Raw genomic sequence first — 26,330 nt, 5'->3', positions numbered from 1 at the left:
GGGGATTGGACTGGGGGCCGAGTGCAGAAACTCACTCCTGCAGGGTGTGAAGCTGTCCCGCTTGGGTTCCCTGGGAGGTACTCGGCAGGCCCCACTCAGTCCAGGCCGACCTATATGATTCCTTTGCCCGTTTTTTGGGAGTTTCTTTTCTTGGCTTCGGAGTTTAACCCTGGAAACCCAGGAGTGGGTACTGAGGGTCAGGACGCCTGTGTGCTGGTCCCAGCGGCCCTGCCCAGTCCGGAGTTGAGAGAGGGGGCAATTCTGCAGAGCTTCCTAGGGGGCTGGGGTCAGTAGAGACTGCATCCCCAGCCCCGCTGGAAGATGAAATGGGACATGGACAATTGTCCCAGGAGTGCGTATGGAAAACTTCCCACGAAGCTACCACGTACAGACAAGTAGGGCAAAGTACGTTTGGAGGTGTCTTTCAACTATTTAGAGAATTTCCTTAGTTCTCCATTTGGCCTTTTTCCTTACCCGGAGCCTGCGGGAGGGGAGGATGTCCTGGGGTCAAAGCCCGTTATTCGTTATCAAACTGTCAGGCGGCACGTAGAGTTTGTCATTAATGTGACTTTTCACCAGAGGGAGGAGGCAGGGGGTGGGGGCAACACCTGGGTGGCTGCGACTTCGCCGATGGACTTCCTCCCTAGGAGGCTTGACAGCAGAACGTCCGTTCTTAACGAGGTCTCTCTAATTCAACCCTTTCTTTGAATAATTCCTACAAGAAACGAAAACAGCGTTTATCTTTCGATTACTTCAAACACAAAATGCGTACGTACATCGCTTATCCGTATGGATGAATTAATCGGATAGCTGTCCATTTAGACGTGGCCCTCCACGGGAACTTTTTGCATGAGATAATTTAATGTCATCTTCTAAATCCTCAAGGTTAGTCTTCTTGGCCTTTCTAATTGCTTACAGGGAGAGAGAGAAAGAGAGCCAACACCTGTTCTTTAACCCCTGGGGTGGACCCGTTTGTCACCCCTCTGCGGGAAAGCGACACTTTCAGAGCGGTTCCTCGGTTCAGAGGGGAGTTGAACCATAAAGGGGCCACAAAGCATGGGAAAAATGAATCTTTAACTTTGGAGCCTGGTCACAAAAGACTCGGACCTTTCTTTGTCTAGGAAGAGGTAGATAAAGAGCTAAACTGTCACTTCTTAAAAAAAAAAAAGAAAGAAAGAAAGAAAGGAAGGAAGGAAGGAAGGAAGGAAGGAAGGAAGGAAGGAAGGAAGGAAGGAAGAAAAAAGAAAAGAAAGAAAGAAGAATAACGGTGGGCAATGGGAGAGGGTAGATTGTGTATGCCGGCAAATGCCCGCGCCTTGGTTCCTCATGATCCAGATTCCCAAAATATTCATGGATTCATGGTGGCAGCCAAACTTTAGGGCCCGAAAAGGAAGAGGCCCTTTCATTTCCTAACCTGGGCGTATCGCTGGTCATCAGTAAAATGCCAGCAGGTCCTCAGCCCCGGGAGATTCGCATTTTCAGAGACTGCCGGGTGCGAGCTGGCTTCGGCAGTGGGGCGAAGTCCAGCGCCTTCCCTGGGCCGCAGAGGAAAGTTTGCGCTCCAAGACCTGGACCATAAGTCTTGCGGTGAAATGCTGTGTTCAGAGATACTGACCCGCAAACGATTCGGGATGCCCAGGCCAGTGAAAATGACTGCACCTTGCAGACCTAGGGCTGGTCCCAGGTCACCTGCCCAACACCCAAGCACCAGTGCCACAGCGAGTCTTTCTTTCTGCCTCCCTGGGTGCCCTTCTCAGACTCTCCCAACCCGCTTGCAGTCTCCACTGGCCCGGGTTCTGGGACGCCCCCCATAGTGTATACTTCGCTGTACCCTGGAGCCAGGCGCCTTGGGGACCTCGAGCACTCAAGGAGGTCTGCCTCACAACCCTCATTTTCTGGGAGGCAGCCGCGGGGGCCCTGGGCTAAAGCTGGGTGTTTGCACCTCTTAAGGAACAACACACAAAAAAAGTTAGCATTTGACTCAGAGCGGCGAGTTTCGCTGGAGGTCGGACGCTCCCAGGCGATCTGAGATGGAATTGGTTGGCACGGGGGACCGCAGCTCCTTCCAGCCTCTGTATGCTTTCCACTGCCCGGGCGGCTAAGGCAAGAAAGGAGGGAAGGTGTGGAACCCCGGGCCACTGGGCAGCCCCGGGCCGGCGGAGCTCCCCGGCTGGGCGCGCGGATCTCTCGGCCAGTCCCTGGACTGGGGAGCAGCAAGCGCAGCCCCCGACACTACGCGTGCTCTGAGCGCCCCCTGCCGCCCGCGGCTTCACCTCCGCGTCTCCTCTGTGGTCTCCGGGCTCCCGAGGCCGGTCGAAGACGGTCCCTTCCTTTCCGGAGCCTCTCGGGGGAAGCGGGTTGACTGAGGACCTTGCGGCTGGAAGGAAGCCCCCACGGGCTCTGGTTTCTTGTTTTCGCAGGCAGCAATTCTCACTTCCCCAGAGACCCCCGGGACTAGCCCCATCCTGGTAAGCATCTCGCTAGGCATAGATTTGGGACGTTCTTCCTAGAGCCGGAAGTGACCTGAGATCGGGGGCTCTCAGCCACCGGCGACACATTCCTTCCAAGGGGCCCCTTTAAATTGATGTACACATTACAGAAAAAGCAAAGCCGCTTCACCGAGTGAATTACTTTCTGGGAGATGCCAAGGAATGCATTTACTGGCCGCCAGGTCTGCCAATAAAAGTTGCAAATGAAGGCTGCTGGTTTCCAGGAAAATGTACTTCTGTTTTTAAAACACTCCTTAGTCTTAATTACCAAAAACTGAACCTCCAAAGAACCGGTTTAAAAAACAGGACTAGTGAGTGGCAGTGATGGTGGCTGCTGGTGAGGTCTCACACCCCCGCATGCATTTACACACCCCAACTCGCGCGTGAGAACAGACCATGCACACCTACAGCCTTACCAATGCAGAGGCGCGCCAGTATTTACATACAGAGCAGACACAGACACAGGCTCCGCGCTGGCACCTGAGGAGGTATGCATTCGGATTAGCCAGTGCTGTTTAGTTTGGAAGTAAAGCTGTAAGAAAAGACAAACTACAGTAAATACGAAAGCAAGTGACCTCGGAATATTAGACAGAAATACATGTGCGCAAAGAAAGGAGGCGTTGACTCCATAGTACTTAGCTGTGGCTGCCACAATCCTTTTTCTTCTGCAAGATAGGGCAACAAATCGGGAATTGGTTTTTATCCCCTTTTGGTGTTGGGCGTTGAACCCAGGGCCTCTAGCACGCTGAGCCCTGGCTGCAACGGAGAGCTACACCCCAATTGCCCCCCCCCCCAAAATTACTTTTAGAAAAGGTCTCCTTTTGTTTGAGGTCACAAAGACCCCAGCTGGAATTAGAAAATCTCTCCACAAGAAGCAGCGATTTTTCCTGCCCAAAGGTTTGGGGCAGCACCACCAATGCTAATGAAAGGTGAACTTGTTCCATAGGCTGGTTCTTTCTTCTTAAGCACAGACACTAATAAGCGCACTAATAAGGATACTTAAGATGCTTGGAGCACTTATGTTGTCATCCTGCCAAGGGCTACAAATAAGCACTCCATTTAACCCTCCCAAGGACCCTGACATTGATGCTATTATCTGCATCTTACACGTGAGAAAGGGAAGCTTAAAGAGAATAAGCTGACAAAAGGATATATAACCTCCTGGTTTGACTCACTGTGTCTCGTTGGGCCTTTGGAATGCCACCTGTAAATACACAGTTTGTGTGCCAATGAGAGAGGGAAGTTTAAATGATTAAATGTCACAAACGGCAAATTTTACCTTTATTTCAGATGTCAATTGTAAAGTTCATTTCAGATCAACGATATATTTACTAAACAATTAGTCATCATGGATGTGGGGCATGATTTTTTTTTTCCCCCTTTGGCCTGATTCTAACAGCAGGGAACACAGCGGATACCCTTTTCAGGACTTCCCTGTGAGGCTCTATTAGTATCTCTATGGAAAGAACACCTACACATATCAATACTTAACATATTGTATATATGAAATGCACTGGACTGGAGCTGGGCTAGTTTATCTGCACATTTATACATGACTTCGGGGCTGCCCACATTGGGGACATGAGCTGGATAAACGCTGTAAAGTAAAAGTATGTTCATGTATAAATGTTTATATTAGTGACTGAACCCAGGACGGCACACAGCAGGCAAGTGTCTCACCACTAAGTTGTCCAGGCTGGCTTTGAACTCAAGATTCTCCTCCCTCAGCCTCCTGAACCTGGGTGAATAAATGCAAATCCTGCTTGCAGGTGAATTTTCTCCCTCCTTGGAAGCCATGTGGTGGCTCTCCATATTTGGTTTCTTCAAGGTTGTTTCTCCAGTGAGCCCAGCAAATGAAGAAGAGAGGAGCCCCCTCCCTCCACCTCTACGGTGTCTCTGTCTTCACACTTAGCTACAGCCCCTGATCCCAGGGACCAACCAGACAGGACCTTGCACCTAGGAAGCTGCAGACCCCCAAGGCAAGGTTGGGAGCTTTCTTCTCAGTCCTTGTTAAAAAATTCAAGCCAAGGGGGTTGGGAAGGCATGGCCTGCAATGGCTGAGGTTATCTATCTCTAGGGTCTCATGCCAGGGGCCCCCAAATCATCAAAGTCAGACTGCCGGAATCACAGGGAGGGAAACTGAGGCTTGGGAGAGTAAGCTGACTTGCGACAAGGCAGGGATCCTCTTACGTAGGACCGGCAAAAATCTAGTCCAGCCTTGCCACAGCGCATCACTGAGTTCCTCCACCTTAAATCCCACCAAGGCTCTAATGTCTAGTGCGGGTGACAATGTTAGGCTGCTTGGAGAAGAGAGTCGGAACAGCCATGGAGAAAGGTGGGCAGGAGAGAAGTGAGCTAGAGCCGCAAGGCCTTTCCTCAGAAATACTCCACTGCTCAACTGGGGTTTGGTCTGGGTCTGTAAGACTGAGCCAGCGATAGGGTGAAGATACCTGGGCCGAGGACTGAAAGGGGCCCTAAGACCTCAGGCAGGTCCAGGGCACCGTGCAAGGCTGGAGTGGAGGTGATGGGTCACCATTTAGCCAAAAGGGCAGAGGGGCTGTGCTTTCCCACGGACCAATATACACGTCAGGGGGTGGAGTGGCCACTACGGTGAGCCCAGAGGACCTGACAGGGCCCGTGAGCTCCAGTCCTGACTCGGTGTATTTCTTCACTGCTGGCCAGTACAGGTTGTAACCACTACCAAACCAGGCTGCCAGAGGAGCCTCCCCGAGTCCTTGCTGACTACTGTGACAGTCTGGGACTGCCCTGCTTCTCTTCAAGCCCAGCAGGCTGGCATCTGACTGCCTTTGTTTGCCACCCTTGGAGGAAGGTCCCTTTGCAGGCGGCGGCTGCGTTCACACAGGCCACAGGCATGCACTGGGAACCCCGAGCAGGACCTGTGTTTAGTCTACCTCGCTGATGTCCTTCCTGAACAGATGGGAAAAGGAAGCAAGTCTCTTAGCTATTCCTGCCTCACAGTACCCGTGCCCATCCATCATTTTCTCACTTACCGTCACAGGATGGCAAACTCCTGGCTGACTATTGGGCAGAGTGGGGGCTGGGTCACCAGGGAGCGGCCAGGCCGGCTAGGCGCTCTCTCCCTCCTTCCTTCCACACAAAGGTTTACATTATTGGCTACCCCTGTGATGAAACAGGCACCAGATTAGATAACGCTAAACATGCTTTCATAAGGTGCCAGGGTGGCCCACGAGACGAGCTCCCTCAGTTTGCCAGCGTGCATGCTACCACTCAGTTTGTTTTTAGGTAGTTAGCTCCTTTCACAGACAGACGACATAGAGGTACACCATGACTGCCCAAGGAGAAGACCACCATTGCCCAAAGCCAGAACAATTACTCACCCAAAAGGAGCAAGTTGGTATGAGCCGCTGACTTCTGGGAGCTGGCCTGGCAAGCCTGGTTGTTTTGCTTCTGTGTGTGGCAATTCCACACCGTGCCGGCTGCCCTAAGACACACAACATAGTAGTTTTCATTGTTTGTCTTTATGAGTATTTGCTATCAAAGATTATTTGTTAGACCTATTTGTTTTAGTAAGGAACGTGTCCAAAGGCAGGCTGACGAGGAGGCGCTGGGAAATGTTTTGGCAGTGGGCAGGGAAGGCCCGGGGAGCCAGCCCTCCTGACAGCAAGGCCAGGACGCTCACACATTTTGTTTAGATCAGTGCATTGTCTACTGTGTGCTGGAAGCAAGCTAGTTTTCTAGTAAACACCACGGTCGTTCATGCCAACTGCTTTTTCTTTTCTTTTCTTTTTTTTTTTTTTTCCTTCCTGGAATGGGCTCATTGATTCGCTCAGGTTCCACAATGCACTGTTCGCTCAGTTTTTAGTTTGTCTTTGGATATTTTAAGAGATTTGGATTGAATGTGCTTCAGTGGTGGAGATGTATGAGGCCCTGAATTCAGGTTCAACTCCCAGCATGTATATAGATGTGCATATTAGATATGATATTCTATGCACTGAGAAATCCATATGCAGGCGGGAAAAACTCGATGAGAATTAAAAAAAAAACACCCAACACGTTCTCTGGTAAGAGTTTGTCTGGTGGTAAAAACCTTTTGCCTAGCTTGTGTAAGGCCCTGGGTTCCATATGTAACACCACAAAACAGAAAAGAAAAAAAAAAAAATACCAGGTGGCGAATGCATTGTGCTAACAGTTTTTACTTGTAAATGGAAGTCGAAAATGAAACCTGCCTAGCTCTTTCTCCTGAGTTGAGTTTGGCAAATTCTGTGTTTCCCTGGTGATACACGTTTTTCTCTTCCTCGTTTCTTCTTTCTTGATGACTTGTACATCAGCATTCTGATGATATCTATACAGCCCTGCCGATTTCCAGGAGAATCAGTTATCAGATGGTGTTGACAGTCTGTTGTAAATCTCATAAAAGAAGAGTTGGAACTCATTTTGCAGCCCTGCCAGACATTTTCTGAGAAAGCATTTAGAACCCAGAAAGCATTCCGAAGCGGATCCAAGCGACATTAGACACAGGTCAAGCGCTGGCTTCAGAAGCGCTTGGTGCTGCTTTCCCGTCTCCCCCCCCCCCAAACAAATACCGTGTCTATATTTGGGGGGAAGAATGTTGGGTGAGTAACGTCCTCTTAGGAAAATGTACGGAGTTTTCTACGGCTTACTAGGTTGTGGTAACTACCCCCCACTGTGACCCATGTAATCCAGCTATTAACTACCATTTAAAAAATCTGCTAGGCAGATGTGGGGCTGCGGAAGGTGGGAAGGAAGGAGATCGGGGGCCAGAAAGATCGAGGGCGGTGGTCAGGTGGTCACAACACCGTCTAGAGGCGACAAAATATGGTGTGTATGCGCCAATACAAGCAGTGCTGATGTTTTTATGTGTCAAATTAACTAAAACAAAACAAAAATCAAATAAGGTCCACATTTCTGAAGGAAACATGACAGATACATTTTAATTTTTTCATGAACTCTGTGTGTGTGTGTGTGTGTGTGTGTGTGTGTGTGTGTGTGTGTGTATGTGTGTGTGTGTGTGTGTGGGGACATTTGCGGAGGCCAGAGGACACCTCTCCTGAGTTGATGCTCTGCTGTCATCGGGTGCCGGGGATGAACTTGGCCATCAGGCTTGGTGGCAGCAGGCACCTTTAGCATCTGCACGTCTTGCAGGCCCGGGTCTTTTGTGACGCCTGCTTCTCTTGCAGAATGAGGAGAATGGCGAGTCTCTCATAGTTTGAAGGATTTGTTAGTAGACAGCTGGGGTAGAATCTGGAAGGTGTATTTTAGGCTCTCCTACGTAGGAGTCCCCAGAACTGGGGACAGGGGACACAAGGTGTTCCCCTGCTTAGCTGAATTACTTTCCTGGGATAGTAGGGGGTTATTTTTTCAAGCGTGACTTCTCATCTTTCCTTGCTTTTGAGGGGTTGGGAATTGAATCCAGGCCCCAGGCTCTGTCCCTAGAACAGAAACATCCCCCCCCCCCCCGCCCCAACCCCCGCTGCTTTTTTTCTGTTTTCAAAAGCTCCATGATGTCTCTGGAACATCAGTGCAAGTTGTTTTTATGCTAACATTTTCATTTGTCAGAGACTCTGGGCCCTAAAAGGAAGGGAGACAAGAGGGAGGAGCCCTGCTTCCCATCCTTTCTGTGGCTAGCTGATCCTGTGTGCAGAGACCCAGCAAGATCCATGTCCACTGTCCTGGCCACTGTGACCTAAGCGTGGGATCCAGGGTATCCCTTGCTGTCAGGAGCTGGTGACACACCAGACAGACAGCAGATCTGTGGTCCCCCGTTGCCCTTGGAACTCAGGGTCTTACCTGGTAGAATTCGAGAAACCTCTGGGACATTTTCACTTCTGGGCAGGAGAATCCCTCACCGCAACATTCTGGATGATGTTGGAGCCCATGATCCACTCGTCCAGCAAGTGTGGGGCCACATTTTGGTACCATGACTTAGAGACTCCATCCGAAAGGCCTTCACCCCCTCTTGGGGAGAGTGTGGGTGTTCTTTATGAATAGTTTCCATCTGGGCACAGAGCTCCAAGAGCCTGGTCCAATTTCTGCCCACATGCAGCACATACTATGAAAGGCCATTTTCCTTTTTGAAGCAGGTCCAAAACAATAGGCACAATGAAGCACAGGCCGTCGCCTGTGGGGAAAGCAGCTTGTCCCAGGGATCCCAGTGGAACGAAGTGGTGGGCTGGTCAGGACAGATCTGACAGGAAAGGAACCCTTCCCCAGCTAAAGCACTAGTGACAGCGAGGTATCCCAGGGGCTCAGGCCACCTGTGGGTGACCACAGCCTTATCCTTTCCACTCCAAGGCCCTGGTGGCCAGGTGGGTAGAAGGCCCAGCATGAAGTGCTGAGCTGTGCCTCAGTTTACTTTGATATGTGTGTCTGACTGAAATCCTGAAGCGGGGAATTCGTGATACAGTCTCAGTAGAGAACATTCAAGAATAACCCTGAAAAGAGACATCGCAAAGACGGGAAATTTTAAAATAAAGATGATGGTGAACGAGAAAAGGTTCTGGATCACTCCAATTAGCCACTGAAATGTACTAGGAGCAGCTGGCTGTGTAAGGCTGGGGACCGTAGTCCTCTGCCTATCTTGGTGGCTGCTTAGATGTGTGGATGCATGTAAGTTCCCAGGACACACGATCGCCTTGTCTGCCGTAGCATGAGCTGGATGGCACACACACGAGGATTTTTTCTTTTCTTGCAGTGTTATAGAATGGAACCCAAGACCTCCACAAATGCTGGGCTCCAGCTACTTCCCAGCCATACACGGGAAACTTTTTTTTAACTGTTAACTAAAGAAATTTGAAGTCAACTATATGTGCATGAACAAAACCATTAGCTTCCTGGGACAGCAGAGAGTGAACTGCCCATTGTGAACTCCGGGCTGCTGCTAGGTTTCTTGAGGCAAAAACTGTCAAAATGCAAACGGCAGCTCTGAGTTTTCGCCCCTGGAAAACACTGCTTTGCTGCGTGTTGGTGTCGCTTGGCTGTTGATTACAAAGTAGGCCGATGGAATTTGGAGACTGATTGCAACTTGAGACACAAGATCCCATCTAGAGCCTTCCAGAAAGTCCCCCCATGAACAGGGAGTGAGGGCTGTGAAGAGAAAGAAACCAGTGTTGGTGTGGGAAGGAGAGGTGTGAATGGCCTGAAGTAATGTGGTGAGAGAGAGAGATAAAGCCGCCTAAGGCTCCCGCAGCCAGAGGAAAGCCTTGCTTACTCCCAACACCGGGCATTGGGTTTCACGGAAAGCCCTTTATCTCCCTGGGGTCTGATGTTATCGCGGCTTGAAAATGGTAAATCGTTTATATAACATTTGCTGCTTCACCGAAGGAAGGTGCAATGAATTCACCGAATGTGAGAGGGGATCAGGCCCAGGCTGCAGGACTCTGGGCTTCTGTCATTTGCAGGAATACTATCTGTTGGGCAGCAGAAAAGGGGGTTGGGGCTGTGGTAGAAGAGGGGGCAGCCTGGGGAGGCTGATTACCTAGGCTGTTCTTCTGGTTTTTCTGGGTTAGTGGTGTGTGTGTGTGTGTGTGTGTGTGTGTGTGTGTGTGTGTGTGTGTCTGTCCATGAGCTTGCAGCAGACGTGACTCTGGCTTCCTCAGGAGGAGAATTTTAATAAGACCCTGTCCCTTGGCAAGCTGATTGTTGGAGCTCTGCTGTGATGTTACAGGAAGGAGCCAGGGTTCTCACATGTCAGTCTTAAATCGAAGACTTATTCTGAGACCAGGAGGAGGGTAAAGAATCAAGAGGTTTGCCGGCCAAAACGACTTCTGCAGCCCTTTAGCATTTCGAGGGGGGGGGGGGGGAGTTCTTCGAAGAAGCCATTGCAGCTCATTTTTGACACACAGAATGCCGCCAGCACCATTTGGTTAGGGTTCTATGTTCCATGCTGCACACGCAGTTGCTGGAAATGTTGTCATGGGGAGGTTTTCTGCACTGTGTGTATGCTTATGGCTCGAAATAAACAGTTTGGAAGACGGGAACCAGTGATTTTATGTATGCTCCAACGGAAGTAATTTCTCACCTTTCCATCTCTCTTTTTGTTTCTTTCCCCAGGAATCCAGGCAGTGGGTGCTTTTTCCACTAACCTTCTATAGGGCCTGGGGTGGAGCTCTGGCGTCATCTAGTGGCAGGAAAGGAGCAGTGCATGTGGAAGCGTCGGAAAAGTCCAAGATGCCTCACACCTGGAGTTGAGTTGGCTGGGCAAAAAGAACTTTGTGCTGCCTGGCTGTTTGCAAGCCAAGTTTTCCCACTGGATCTAGGGTGGCAACATACTTCCTGGGCTTAAGGTTGGATCCTCAGAGAGAGTCTAGCCATCAGGATAACCGAACGCCATGGTATCCAAATGCGGTCTACTTTAGTGACTTGTTTCTCCAAGGTGGGCAAAACCAGTTCCAAATGAATCCCCATGCCCTGCTTCTGAACTTCTGTTTCCACGAGAGGCACCAGAGACTTGGAGGGTCGCAAAGCTGAGCATGCTGTCACAGGGCCTTTGGACTGGTGTCCCCTTGTAGTTCCCACCAGGCCACAGCATTTCCCACACTAATATCTGGCCCCTTAGCGCAGCAAGCTGTCCCTTTGGTAAGCTTCGGCAGGTGGAAGGAGATGGAATGTGGATGGGCAGAGCTTGTCCCTGTGCGCTGAAACAAACAAACAAACAAACAAACAAACAAACAAACAAACAGAAACACAGGCTGGTTCGGGCCAGGAGTGGGAAAGAGGTCCAAAGAGCAGGCTCAGGTAGATGAGCCTCAGGGGAGGCCGTGTTAGTGTCCTCTAAACCCACCCTTGTCCAGGCACCTGTGGGCACACGGACCCCAAGGCTCAGACCTTTCCAGGATGTCTTCCTGGGAAGGACTCTGTATGAAGAGGAGGGCATTTTCACTTCACACGGATGCCTGGACAGAGAGGGTGGGGACAGAGAGTCACTCATCCTGGCCAGGCTGTATCCCAGCCAGGGATGCGTCCGTCAATCTCAGGTCAGCTGGCTGATGTTTTCTGAGCATCCTAGCAGCTGTAAATTTACATGTGCCACCAAGAAATCCAGTAGAGTGACCACCGTTATTCCCATGAAGGCCACAAGTAGCCACCACGCTGACCACGTTTTCATCAACTTGATACAAGCTAGGGTTATTGTAGGAAGGGGAATTTTCAGTAGAAACTCATGCCTCCGACAGACTGGCCTATAGGCAAGCCTGTAGGGTATTTTCTTGATTAGTAGCTAACAAGGGAGGAGCCAGTCTGCTGTGGGTGGCACCACTCCCAGGCTGGTGGCCTCTGGGTGGTATAAGAAGGCAGGCTGAGCAAGCCATGGAGACCAAGTCAGCAAGCAGCACTCCTCCACGGTCTCTGCTTGAGTTCTTGCTTCCAGATTTCAGCTTTGACGTCCCTCAGTGACGGATCATGACGCGGGAGTTCTGAGATGAAGTAGGTTGCAGCCTTCCGTCTCCTAAGTTGACTTGGGTCAGTGTTTCATCGCAGCAATGGAAAACCGAACTAGCAGAGACACATGAGCAAACAAAACAGATGATGCCCAGAACTGTGGGAAGGGTACTTTCAGGCCCGAGTTGGTCTCCTCGGGGCCTCTTCAGTCTGGGTCCCCAGGAAGACTTCTTGAGCATCCCTGGTGTCAGGTGGTGGTGGCACTCAACCAGCTGTCTCCCCTTTTGTCCTCAGCACGGCCACACGGCACACAATATTGGACAGGAAAGAAACTTCTGCTTAGGTGGACAGGCAGAGAGAGGGCAGTGCCACCTTGGGGTGGCTGTCGTTTTGAAAATTGTTTATTGGCTGAGGGGTTGACAGAGCATGACTAATTTCATCCTCCCGTGAGAAGACCGACTTCCTCCCTCCCTCCAATCATCCCAGGATCCAGGGCCCCACGCACACAAGGACACTGCTCCACCACTGAGCCGCGCCCAGGCCAGAAGACCGGGATTTGGCTGGTTTCCAGGGTTCTGGGTTCCAGGGGTTTGCTTTGTCGTCCTGGTGATTGGTTGGGATTTTGTAAAACTCTGAATCTCAGATGAAGACAGGAGCCAGCTAGGTGGGTCTGCAGAACAACAGATCTGAGGTGGTGGCCTGAAGAATGTGACCAGGGCTGGGGCAGCTCCCCACTTAGGGGGCAGGTATCAGAACAAGGTGCCAGTGGCTTCCGCTGCCCAGCTGCCGAGGTTGGGGGGGTGCGCGTTCCATTAAAGGCCTTTGCGAGCAGCGCTGAGGAATGTGTGTGAACAAGTGGGGTGCCCTCTCCCTGGCTTGTGCTCCTCTCAGCCCAACCTGTTTGTTAGGAACCCCAGAAGCCTCACCCCCCAGTGGACGTCCCTCCAGCTTTCACGAGGCACCTTTATGACAGAGGAGGCAGGGCTGGCTTTACCTCCTCTTGCGTTTAGAAAGGGAAATTATTGAAGAGGAACCCCTTTCCCGGAGGATCTGGGAACCAGGGCCTGGCACAAGCTGGCGAGCGCTATCCCTGAGCCACAGCATAGCCCGCTTTGGACCCTGTCATCCATAACGCAACCTGCCCACTCTCTAGTGGAAACTTTCACCGTAAGTACATTCTCAAGTTTGGGTTTCAGCTCGACAGACCTGTAGCTTGCCAGATATATTAGGGCTCGTTTGTCCTCTTAATGGGGAGCATCTCCAACGAGAGAAGTTTGTCTCCCTGCAAACTTCCTTCAGGTCTGTTCCAGCCTGAGGGAAGAGAAGCAGCTGCAAGAAAACCTGTCCCTGGGCTAACCTATGCTTCTGACGGTTTCTTTTTAGGCAGTTAGGCTTTGTGCCTTTTTTTTCTTTTTAAAGATTTCTTTATTTTTATTTTATGTGTAGGAGTGTCTTGTCTATATGTATGCGAGTGCAGCCCATGTGTGCAGGTACCTGGGGAAATCAGAAGGTGTCAGATCCCCTGGAGCTGGAGTTACAGTGGTGAGTTACCAACCACCTACGGTGTGGGTGCCGGCGGGTCTAACCCGGCTCCCTCTGCAAGAGCACCAAACCATCTCTCCATCTCTCCCCGCCCCCAGGTATTTTTCAAAGACAGCAAAATGAAAATAACTTTAGAAAGCATGAACACACACAGAGACATGCACACACACGCGTGCACACTCACTCACATCTGCATTTGCCCCTAGGAGTCACACAAATGTTGCATGCTGCCCTCTTCCACAGAGGCAAGGACAGGGACATAAAGACTAATAAAGTCAGGGGAGAGGACGCTTCCTTTTCTGTCAGCCACGTCCCAGAGATCCGTTCCTGTTGCTAAAAGGGCAGAGGAGGGGCGGACACCTTCCAGCCCCTGCCAGAGTCCTCTCCCGACTCCCTTCTCTCCTGAACGGAAGTTGCATCCAGTGCTGCCCTGCAGCGGGCAGTTAGGACCCGCTCCAAGTGCTTACCTGGGACTTCCTTCCACAGGCATCAGGCCCTGGGTTTCTTTGGTTTGGCACATGTCCACAAACAGGCCTGGCAAGCCCAGTCGCCCAGTGCACCAGGCATCTGTGGGGTGGACGTAGCCTCTGCAGAGCTTCCAGAAAACTCACCCAAGGAGCAAAAGCTTCTCCTCATCCCTGTGAAGCCAGGGAGCCTGGGTTTGCATCTGTTTTCCTCTCGCCCATGGTGTGTTTGCACAAGCCTAGCAAACCTCTTGTGAATTACTTCACTCTTCACAAACACCCAGCCCTGCCTTCAAAATTGCCCTGGGATCTTTTCATCAGTTCAAAGGAAAAATGTGTTATTTCAATCTACTAATGTATCTCTTTAGAGCTGCGGAGCTATCACGTCATGTAATATGCACGCTGCACCTGGGGGCTGGGGGTGGAAACCTTATGCTGTGTGTGTGTGTGTGTGTGTGTGTGTGTGTGTGTGTGTGACGGATTTTCCAGCGAGTGTACTTAATAACCATGCTGACTTGGCTGTACCCTTCAGTTTTCAGGCTAAGTCTAGACACGGGCTTCTTTTCCTTCCTTTTTAAAGGCCGCGTAAGAACAGTATGGCTGGAGTCTTTCACTTTTTTCCTGTGCCAAGGAAGATGGACGCATAGAAGTGAACTTTCTTCTTTACCTACCATGGTACCTGTAAAATGCCAAGATGGCCAAACCACGGTGACAGGAGGTGTTCTTGACCTTGGTATTTGTCATTAGACAACACCTATGTCTAGGGTAGTGACCCTTTAATACAGTTCCTCATTTTGTGGTGACCCCAAGCATAAAATTATTTTGTTGCTACTTCATAACTGTAATTTTGCTACTGTTATGAATTATAATGTAAATATCTGATATTCAGGATATCTGATATGCAACCCCCCCAAAAGGGTCAAGACCCACAGCTGAGAAATACTGTCTTCGAGAGATCTCTTTGAAGTCAGCCAAAGCCATGCTCAATCAATAGCTGTGGATGGCACAGTGGAGATAAGCACATGGCATATGATTGTGTTTCTCATTAAGGACCAACCAGAGAAATTTTTCTTTAATTATTTATTCTTAGATAATCTCATGTAGCTCAGGCTGGTCTCAAACTTTCTATGTAGCTGAGGAGGACCTTAAACTCCTGATCCTCCTGCCTCTACCACCTACATGTTGAGACTATACATATATGCTGTCATAGCCAACTTCCAACTTCCAGAATTATTGAAAAGAGTGAAGTTACTGTGTGAAAAACATTGAATGAGGTTGCTTGAAATTCCATCTGTGCAGCCCCCCACTTCTCTGGGAGGCACATGTTCCAAGATGAGGGTACTGGAAAATGAGGACAAAGTCCACCCTGCCCATGCTGTCTCTTCCTGTGTGTGTTCTGATGATAAGTATTATACATTATAAATTAGCAACAGCAACTGATAATCAGCAGAACAATTATAACCCTGTGTGTGTAATAGAATTTTTTTAAAAAGATTTATTTATCGCCGGGTGGTGGTAGCATACGCCTTTAATCCCAGCACTTGGGAGGCAGAGACAGGTGGATTTCTGTGAGTTCGAGGCCAGCTTGGTCTACAGAGTGAGATCCAGGACAGGCATCGAAACTACGCAGAAAAACCGTGTCTCGAAAAACAAAAAAAACAAATAGATTTATTTATCACATAGTATTCTGCAAGCAGATATGCCTGCATGCCAGAAGACGGCACCAGATCTCATTATGGATGGTTGTGAGCCACCCTGTGGTTGCTGGGAATTGAACTCAGGATCTCTGGAAGAGCAGGTAGCGCTCTTAACCCCTGAGCCATCTCTCCAGCTCCTGTAATAGAATTTATAATATAATATAAATACAATATAAAGGCTCACACTTTAATCCCAGCACTAGTTAGGCAAAGGCAGATGGATCTCTGAGTTGAAGGCCAGCCTGGTCGATGGAGCAAGTTCCAGATTTAAGCCAGGGCTACACAGAGAAACCCTGTGTTGAAAAACCAACCAAGAAACCAAACAAAAAATGTTTAAAACTTATAAACTGGGAGCTGGAGAGATGTCTCAATGGTTAAGATCATCAGCTGCTTTTCTGGAGGACTCAGGCTTGATTCCCAGCACCCAGATGGCTGCTGTTCACAAGCATCTACCTGTAACTCCAGCTGTGGGGATCTGGCACCATTTTATAGTCTCCTTATATGGCGATACTTTATTTGTGCTGAAATGTGATTTATTTATATGTTAATAAATAAAGTTGCCTGGGGATCAGAGCTAAGAGCAAGCCATTTAGCAGAAGTCTGGCAATGGTGGCACACGCCCTTAATCTGATCACAAGGCAGGCAGAGTCTCTGTGTGTTCAAGGACACAGCCAAGCAGTGACCTGAACCTTTAATCTCAGTACAAACCACAGAGACCTGGAGGTCTGTATAGATAGGCAGTGATGAAGAAGTCATGTGGTTGGGTTTAGAACCAATGAGAAGGCAAAACAGAAAGGCTATAAGAAGATAGGACACAGGAAGAAGCTCTCTCAGGGGAAGGACGGCAGTGAGTGGTAAGATAAGGTAGCCTTAGCTCTTGGCTACTGCTCAATCTCTGGGCTTTTAACTCTTTATTTGGCTCTGTGTTTCTTATTTAACAAGACCATTTTGAATTACATCTATATCCTTGGGCATCAGATATGCACAGAGTACATAGTCATACACGTAGGCAAAACACCCAAATGCATAAAAACAAAACCCTTTACGTTTCATATCATCAGTAGTTGGCCATGGGAAACTGGAGCTGGAGAAAGTGCAATCACAAGTTGGGGTGTATTTGATTGTGCTCCTTAGGAGGTGCTGAGGCTGGAGCCAGGCCTGCCAACACGTGCTCCCCCACTGAGCTGTAGTTCAGCCTCCAGCACTGTGTTTCTGACCAGTACCTCTTGACTGAATGTGAGTCGGGGAAAGAACCCTCTCAGAGCTCCTCACCAGTGTGAGTGTGACTCTGCCTTCTAAGCTCCCTTCTAAGGAAACTGTCTTTGGCTGTTTCCACTAGGAATGGGACAGAACTGTGGAAGGATGGAGAAGGGAGCAGGCTGGTCACACTTCCAACTGACTGAAGACCCTATTGGAGCAGCACGTTGGCCTTTGTCCTCCACCAGAAATACCTTGCAGATGATGGATGGTGCTCTCCATCCAAAGGCTTTGCAGCGTGCTGTACCTACACTAAAGTGTAGCTTGCTGGCGTCCAATGCAGTGGTTCTCAACCTGTGGGTCGTGACCCTCTTGGGTCAAACACCCCTTTCACAAGGGTCACCTAAGACCATCAGAAAGCACAGATATTTACATTTTGATTCATAACAGTAGCAAAATTACAGTAATGAAGCAGCAACGAAAACACTCTATGGTTGGGGGGATCACCCCAATATGAGGAATTGTATTAAAGGTCTGCAGCATTAGGAAGGTTGGCACCCATGTGCTGGGCAGGCAAGCAGAGAAAACAGCTTAGTGACCCGGAACTGTACTTGGCTCGGGCCGTGTACTCCTGTGATAGTGTACCTTCTATTGCTGTGGTATTAAAGACCATGACCCAAAGCCCCTCAGGTTAGGAAAGGCTTATTTGGCTCATGCTTTCATATCATAGTTCACCTTTGAGGGAACTCAAAGCAGGAACTGGAGCAGAGGCCACAGAGAAACCCTGCTTACTGGGTGGCACTCACAAATTCTTCCTTTCTTCCCTTCTTCCCTTCTTCCCTTCCTTCCTTCCTTCCTTCCTTCCTTCCTTCCTTCCTTCCTTCCTTCCTTCCTTCCTTTCTTCCTTCCTCATTTATTTTTATTGTTATTTTTCAGACAAGGCCTCACTATGTAGGCCTGGCTATTCTCGAACTCACTATATAGACCAGGCTGGTCTCGAACCCACAGAGATCCACCTGCCTCTGCCTCCTGAGTGCTGGGATTAAAGGCATTGCTTGCTTCTTACACACCCTAGAACCACCTGCCCAGGGATGGCACTGCCCACAGTGGCTTGGCCCCTCCCATACCAGTCATTCATCAAGACAATGCCCGACAGACTTGCCTGCCAGCAGTGTGATGGAGGCGTTTTCTCCACTGACAGCCTCCTCTCAGCCTCTAGTTTGGGCCAAGTTGGCAAACAGCTAACCAGGCCAACACTTCTGAAAGTACACTGGTGATCCAGGACCCCCATCTGCACGGGGCTGCGCATACATTCCTCTCAGAACAATGGAATAAACCTCTCCTCCAATCCACTGTCACAAACTCCTTTTCATAGATATTTCTATTCAAACACATTTCAGAATATATCAGGGTATGGAAGGCAGGAGGCCAGTTTGGCTTAGACTGGTTTTGGGTGCATGTACAATAAGACACACTCTGTCCTCTGAGTGGCCTTTTGGGGGAATCCCCTGTTTCACCACCTTATTCCTATGCCTAATTGGGCATGGATATGATTCAAATCAGATGTATCATGGGAAGTGTTGTTGATTGTTTTCTTACTCTTTGTCTCTTTGGGGGGACTGCCACCCAGCTCCCAAATAAATCACACACAGGCTTATTCTTAATTATAAATGTCCAGCCTTAGCTTGGCTTGTTTCTAGCCAGCTTTCCTTAACTTTAAATTATTGTATCTACCTCTTGCCTCTGGGCTTTTCCTTTTCTATTCCTGCATATTCTTCTTTATTTCTTACTCCGTTGCCTGTTGTATAGCTGGGTAGCTGGCCCCTGATGTCCTTCTCCTTATCTCACTCCTAGATCTACCCTCTTTCCAGATTTCTCCTCCTATTTATTCTCTCTGGCTGCCAGTCCTGCCTATCCTTCCTCCTGCCTTGCTATTGGCGGTTCAGTTCTTTATTAGACCACTAGGCGTTTTAGACAGGTAAAGTAACTCAGCTTCATAGAGTTAAACAAATGCAACATAAACAAAAGTAATACACCTTAAAATAATATTCCCCAACAGGCAAGAAACATGAGCAACAAGCAAAGGCCTACATTATCCAAACCTATTGATCAAAATAAGACAACCACCCACACTACGCCCCATAGTAACCAAACTCCTCTCTCTTAACACCATAAAAAGAAGCCCCCCCAAAAATCGGGGCCATTGAGCACTCTCATCCCTGGGGGCTGCTATCATTCATGACAGCCTGTTTCACTTAAATAAGATGTCAAGAACCTGGCCACTCTCAATCCAGCCCTTAATTGCCAGTTACAAATTGAAACCCCAAAGTAGCAAATACAGGCCCCTTCTCAATTCAGGGTCACACTTTCCACTGTTTCAGTATTCCTTGGACAACCATACCCTGAAAAACTTAGTGGAAATTTCCAGACAAAAGCATTTCATAAGGTTTTAATAACATTTGTTACAATATATTCTTGTAAGCAGTCTGTTGTATTATTGGCCTTGTTTCTTACTACATCTAATTTGCATGTTGAGCTTTCTAAGCCATACCACATGTGCACAGTTTGATACTGGCTACACTTTCAGGTGTCTGGGAGGATTTGGGGTGCATCCCTGGGGATTCAGGGCACCTTCTCACAGAACAGTTGTTCCTAGGGGAGGTACAGTGTTAGGCTCCTTCGAGCACTTGCTCAGATTTTCATCAACCGATTCGAGTGTAACCCTGTCCTATGGGGCTTCATTTTGAAGACCTTGTCTTTGTTCGCTGTTTGCTCGCAGACATGGAACTCATAGCCGCAAGCTTTGTAAGTCATGCCTGGGTGCAGCTGGAGTTTTCTCTGGTCCTACCTGGCCTGTGGTCAGGACAAATCTCTCTCACCCACCAGTCCCACAGCTGCTCAGACTCAACTGAGTAAACACACAGAGACTTATATTGCTTACAAACTGTATGGCCGTGGCAGGCTTCTTGCTATCTAATTCTTCTATCTTAAATTAACCCATGCCTATTAGTCTATAAGTTGCCACATGGCTCGTGGCCTTCCAGTACCTTACATCTTGCTTGTCATGGCGGCGGCTGGCAGCGTCTCGTAGCGTCTCTCTCACTCAGCCTTCCACTTCCCAGAATTCTCCTCTCTCCTTGTCCCTCCTATACTTCCTGCCTGGCTACTGGCCAATCAGTGTTTTATTTATTAACCAATCAGAGCAACACATTTAACATACAGAACATCCCACAGCACCTGGGTGACATCCATCTTCTTTTGTCATAGAACACAAGGCTTTGCTGATGCTAACACCACCGAGTTGTTCTGGTTCTCTTGGTATGGTTTCTACAGCACACCAGTCTTCCCAAGGGCTCCCCCTTCCCCATGTGCTCACAGACATCAGGCAAGCTCCAGGAGTTCGGGGGCGGGGGGCGCTGTTGAAAGTGGCGGAGGCCCAACCAGAAGGGTAGAAGGTGAAAATAGGACCCAGGGCAGAAGCAGCCTGGACTTCCGTTTGTCTGAAAGCTGAAACATGAGGGCAGGGTGTGGCCGGTTCAGTTGGGGTCACATTCTGATAGCTTTAACTGTCCCATCGTATGTCCAAACCAACTGTGAACACAGAATAAACTCCAATTTCAGGTAAGAAATAAATTTTGGTGAATAAAAGATTCGTACACAAAACCCATGAGTAATGAAAACTGACAATATATTGGTAATGCCAACATGCATTTTGAAGGTTGGTTGATTGTGGATAATGGATATCATTTTTGTTTTCATTTATTTAATTTTATATCTTATCCAGTATAAAACATTTCTAAAAATTCACTGCATTTCCATAGGTTTTCCTCTAAAGATGCATTTTGGAAATAGCTCTTGTCCTGTCTCACCCTTGAATAGTGATGCCTCTCCCTGACTTAGCTTCCCACACGATCAAAACCTTCTGTAGGTCTGGGCATGACTGGTGCTAGTTTTAAGCCTCATTAACTTGTCACAATGACAGGGTTTAGGGCTGTCCTCAGGATGAGAATTTCATCATTAATGAACTGTGAAGGTGAGTGCCTCCATTAGGGGTAAGTAGTTACAAGGGTTTCTGACCTAGAGTATGCTGGTAAGAAAAGGTCTCTTTCAGGTATCTTTTTCATATTTTTATATTAAGAAACATTTACTGAAGTTTTTAAAGTGAAGCTATAAAGCTCCTATTCTATGGACCATCGTCTAGAGTGACTTCTGTGAAGTCCCAGAGAGAAGAGCTATGTCACCAGTGCAAAGTCAATCTCTCGCCAGTGGTATAGGCTTGAGCTGGGGATACTTATGAAAACTCACTTGGTCCCACATAGACGGGATGACTTCAGGTGATGGGGCCTGGCAGGGTACAGTGTGCACAGTGGTTATTAGTGAGCTTTCTGTCCCTGTAGCAGTTAGTTACCTAAGATGATGGACACCGAAAGCGATGGAGTTTATTTTGGCTTATGTTATTGGAGGTTCCAGTCTGCCACTGGTTGCCCCTGTTACTTTTGGAACTGTGGGGAGACAGAGGGTTATGGAGCAAAGCCATTCACTGTACAGCTGAGAACAGAAGGGGGTCTAGGGATCAGGGCTAGGCCCCCAATATCCCTTTTGAGAGTAAGCCTGTTCACAGTGCTGTTCTGAGGACCACGTGGCCTTTGAGGTCATTTGAGACCCAACACAAGGACTGTCTGTGCTGAGGCACTGCCTGTGTGGTGTGGGCTGGGGCGTGGCTCCCACAGAGAGACGCACAGGGACGGGTTGGGCAACAGGTCTCTGGAAATTGGAAACTTCTCTCCTCTCCTCTGGAGCAACCACACTGAGCCTCCCTCTGTTCTGCCAGGGAACGGCTTCCTGGTTCTGAGGCTCTCCTGTCTCACAGGTGATTTCACAAGAGGCTCATCAACAACCACTACTGAGCAGAAGCTGTGCTTGGCCGGGCTCATGCCAAGATTGGCCAGGGTCACGCCAAGAGCAGGGCTGCTGAGCTGCCACGATTAGGGACTCACAGTGACTTCCCTTTGATCTTGTTTTTCATGGCATTGATAATCATCTCAACCTCAGTTACCAAAAGCAAATATTTGGAGAGGTGCCTTGGCCAAAATTCACCTGTCTTTGAACCTCATTGAGCCAAAGTGGGATGGGTACCAGTTTCGTAGCCCCTGACCTAGCTCTCCTCTCTCCTTTGACCTTCCCAAGTTTGTTTATATATATATATATATATATATATATATATATATATATATATATATATATATATATATATATATATATGTGTGTGTGTGTGTGTGTGTGTGTGTGTGTGTGTGCATACATACATACATGCATACATATATATATATACATATATATACATCTATCTATATCTATATCTCTATATCTATCTATCTATCTACATCAATCTATCTATCTATATCTATCTATCTATATCTATCTATCTATCTATATCTATATCTATCTACATATATATATATATATATATATATATATATATATATATATATATTGGTTTTTTCAAGACAGGGTTTCTCTGTATAGTTTTGTAGTTTTGCGGCTTTCTTGGAACTCGCTCTGTAGACCAGGCTGGCCTCAAACTCACAGAGATCCTCCTGGCTCTGCCTCCTGAGTGCTGGGATTAAAGGCGTGCGCCACCACAGCCCGGCAGATAATAATATGTTTAAGAGCTGCCCTAAAGCGGGCTTTTTTGAGGGGAGGGAGTCCCCATTTAAAACACAAATATTTTAATTAATTATTTGAGAATTTCATACTATGTGTTTTAATCCTCCCAGATCCATCCCCCACCTCCCTACATCCCCACCTCCCTGGCCTTTTGCTTTAAACCCATCAAATTCAAGTTGGGCTGTCCACATACTCTTGATGTAGAGCCTATTCTGAAGCATGGTAGACCTACTAGGGGCCACACCCTTAAACTGTGACAGAGTCCTTTTCTAGGAAACCTTATGTTAGGGGTTGTCTGGTACAGTATACACAGGGTACATCAGGAAACTTGCCATCCTGTAAACAACAGAGATGATCAACATAGAAAGAGAAAAAGCTGAGTCCATAGGGTGTCATAAGCCTGTAAGTACAATGCTCAGGATGCTGAGGTAGGTTGGGGACCAGCAGATGATTAGTCTGATCTACATGGTGAGACCCTGTCTAGAGAGAGAGAGAGAGGTAGGGGGGAGGGAGAGAGGGAGGGAGGGAGGGAGGGAGGGAGGGAGGGAGGGAGGGAGGGAGGGAGGGAGGGAGGGAGGCTCCATCGACAAGCTTATACTTGCTGTATCAACACAAAGACCTGAGTTTAAACCTCTAAAACCCACATAAAAGTTAGGCATGGTCATGTGTGCACATGTGTCTGTAACCCCAGAACTATTGGGGTTGAGACAGGAGGATAGTTGCCAGCTTAGTTCTAGATCTAGTGAGACACTTTCTCCAAGGTAGAGAGTGATAGAATCAGACATCCCAAACGCTCCCCTGGGCTCTTTATGCAAGTATGGGCATGCATATCCCTTGATGTACACATAAACCATAGATTGACAGACAGACAGACACACACTCACATGCATGGAAAGATTATTTTGTCTCATGGTTTTGAAAGTTTCCATCCATGATTAAAAACCTTCTTTAATTTTTTTAAAAAAAATTTCTTTCCTTTCTTTTTTAAATTTTAATTTAATTTTTTTTTTGAGACAAGGTATCTCTAGCTGGCCTAGAACTCACCACATAGACTGTGTAGATCAGGCTAGTCTCAAAATCACAAAGACTCACCTGCCTGCCTGCCTCTGAATGTTCAGGGCTGGGATTATGGGCATGTACCATCAGCCCTGGTGGCCACAGATTCTTAATGTTCTTCTTTTAATTTGTGAGATGTGACCCTTTGTATCAGTTGTCTCTATATATGGAAAACTACAATAGTATTGTTATCAAATGTCTAGTGTGTGCCAGGCACGATGGTAGCTACTCAGGGGCCTTGTAGACGAGATGAACAAGATTTGTTTCTGTGCCCATGGAAACAAAGGGTTTGCACTTAGTAGTGACGATGATGGCTGCCTTCTCTCTGTGACCACTCTGCGCCATATGCGTGCACAGTGACTGTGATTCTCAAGCAGTGTCTGTAACAGAGAGTCTTTGAAAGGACTTGACTAGTTAAAAAGTGTAAAGCTCCCAGTGCAGTGTCAACACAAGACCGTGCTTTGGGAAATCCAGCTCCTGCAGCCATGACACAGGGAGGCACCTGAGTCTTTCTTAATTGCAGTTTTTGATGTGCTGGAATATTCGCCTTGCGTGTCTTTATGTGCACCATGCCCATGCTTGATGCCCCTGGCGGTCAAGGAGGGTATCAGATCCCCCAGCACTGGAGTTACAGGCAGTTATGAGCCTCTGTGTGGATGCTGGGAACCGAACCCTGTCCTCTGCAAGAGAAGCAAGTGTCTTCTCAAGCACTGGGCCACCTCTCCACTCCTGCATCTCTTCCTTACTCATCTTTGTCTCCAGAACAGGTGGTAGATTGAGCACATGAGGATGACTTAAGGAGTGAAGGGAAGTCACCTCCTCAGTAAAACAGGGCAGCCGTGGGCCGCTTTGGTCACTTGGGGAAGTGGGGGCGTCTGCAAGGTGAAGCAGAGAAAGGAGTCTGTCTGTGGCAGTCACCTTCTTGCTTTGCAGGCACACTCCAGTCACTCGCAGCTTGGCATCATGGAGAACGTCGAAAGTGGCCCCGTGGCCCCAGTTCACAGTCTTGGAAATGTTCTGGGCCGAAAGAGTCTAACCACGAACCATGTGGCACACTCTCCACGATGAGTGTTGTGGGAATGTGGGAAGAGTGACCGTGCAGGGGAGCGGGGAGGGGGGAGAGCGGGGAGGGGGAGGACTGGTGTGCACAGCCTTCCCTGTAGGCTCTGTTTACACTGCATTTACATAAAGGCCACTTCACACAATCTCACATGCATCTTCATGGGACATAATGGTACAGTCACCAAGCCGGGTGAGCCAGGTCCTCTGACTGCAGGGGACTAAGCCTGAGTGAAGACAGGAAACAGTGTTCCCTCTGTGAACAGGAGCAAACAGGTTTTCAGCAAGAAACTGAGGGGCCTCGCTTCCCACATCACTTATTCACTTGCTCATAACTCACTGCCAATTTTTCTTTTTCCTTTTTTTCTTGTTTTTTTTTTTTTTTTCGGGGCGGGGGGGGTGCTGGAATCGTTCTTGTCTGTTTCTAGGTCATGTCTGCCTAAAAGTAAGTTCCTGTAGATTTTCTACGAGAGTTATAAAGCCTTTCTTGAGTTGAGAAAAAATAATCTTCATTTAAGTTGGTGGTCTCAGATGATCATGAATTCAAAATCTGGCTTATTGCCAGGTGGTGGCGGTGGCAGTGAACGCCTTTAATCCCAGCACTTGGGAGGCAGAGACAGGCAGATCTCTGTGAGTTCAAGGCCAGCCTGGTCTACAGAGTGAGTTCCAGGACAGGCATCAAAACTATACAGAGAAACCCTGTCTTGAAAAACCAAAAAAAAAAAAAAAAAAAAAAACACAAAACAAAACCAAAAAAAAAAACAAAACCAAACCAAAGTCTAAATCTGGCTTATTAACTATGATATTCCTCCATCACTTACACACACACACACACACACACACACACACACACTCAGCCTACACTCATACAACTTACATAGGCTGGCTCACATGCTCATACAAACTCACCCAACACACGTGTGTACATGCACATTCTTAACTCCACTCACCTCCACTCACTCCCACTTTCACTCGTGGACACACCTGGAGCAGAGCTCACACTTCTCAGTTTGGCCACACATTCTTCTGTGGGCAGTAGACGATGGCTGTGTGGTTCTAAGAGGGAGAGAGGAGGTAAGTTGGAGGAATAGGGCTTGACTGCCTGTAGTAACTTCCCACACCAACAAAGACCATTCTTCCAGCTCCGGACAGGGAGGGGTGTTAAGTCTGAGTGGAAGAAAGGGCGGGAAGGACATGGTGGCAGCTGGGCCACATCCCACAACTCTGCTGTCCCTGGAAGAGGTGGACTCAGGATGAGGAAGCCAGCCTGTTTCATCAAGGATGTATGTTTCATGCTGGTGGGACCAGTGACCTTTGGAGGCAAAAGAAAGAGGAAAACATATGACCTGATCAGAGCAGAGGTTCCTGTAAGCAGCAACTGCCCTCTGTCACCTCCACCATTCCATACCTTCTGGGCCATGGGGACACAGCCGTCACCTCCACCTCTCCATACCTTATGGGCCATGGGGTCACAGCTGTCACCTCCACCTCTCCAGACCTTCTGGGCCATGGGGTCACAGCCTTCACCCCCACCACTCCATACCTTCTGGGCCATGGGGACACTGCATCACCTCCACCTCTTCATACCTTCTGGGCCGTGGGGACACAGCTGTCACCTCCACCTCTCCATACCTTCTGAGCCGTGGGGACACTGCATCACCTCCACCACTCCATACCTTCTGGGCCATGGACACTGCATCACCTCCACCACTCCATACCTTCTGAGCCGTGGGGACACTGCATCACCTCCATCTCTCCATACCTTCTGGGCCATGGACACT

At 48.5% G+C, this 26,330-nt stretch overlaps 1 protein-coding gene across 1 annotated transcript; it reads right to left on the bottom strand.

The window, feature by feature from the left end:
* Positions 1–406: 406 nt before the first annotated feature.
* LOC121829570 (uncharacterized) lies at positions 407–26,104 on the bottom strand. The gene is made up of 10 exons (XM_076573623.1): positions 25,958–26,104; positions 24,409–24,507; positions 24,307–24,365; positions 8,339–8,447; positions 5,501–5,575; positions 3,665–3,693; positions 2,906–2,969; positions 2,274–2,377; positions 1,415–2,098; positions 407–715 (listed from the first exon to the last, which is right to left on the bottom strand). Exons 1-9 carry the CDS (start codon positions 26,102–26,104, stop codon positions 1,669–1,671), a joined length of 1,116 nt encoding a protein of 371 aa, XP_076429738.1. The 3' UTR covers positions 407–715; positions 1,415–1,668.
* Between the last annotated feature and the right edge of the window lie 226 nt (positions 26,105–26,330).

Source organism: Peromyscus maniculatus, chromosome 5 (genome assembly GCF_049852395.1).
Source record: "Peromyscus maniculatus bairdii isolate BWxNUB_F1_BW_parent chromosome 5, HU_Pman_BW_mat_3.1, whole genome shotgun sequence".
NCBI lineage: Eukaryota > Metazoa > Chordata > Mammalia > Rodentia > Cricetidae > Peromyscus > Peromyscus maniculatus.
The sequence above is the reverse complement of the archived record's forward strand: the minus strand, read 5'-3'. Positions and strand labels throughout refer to the sequence as shown.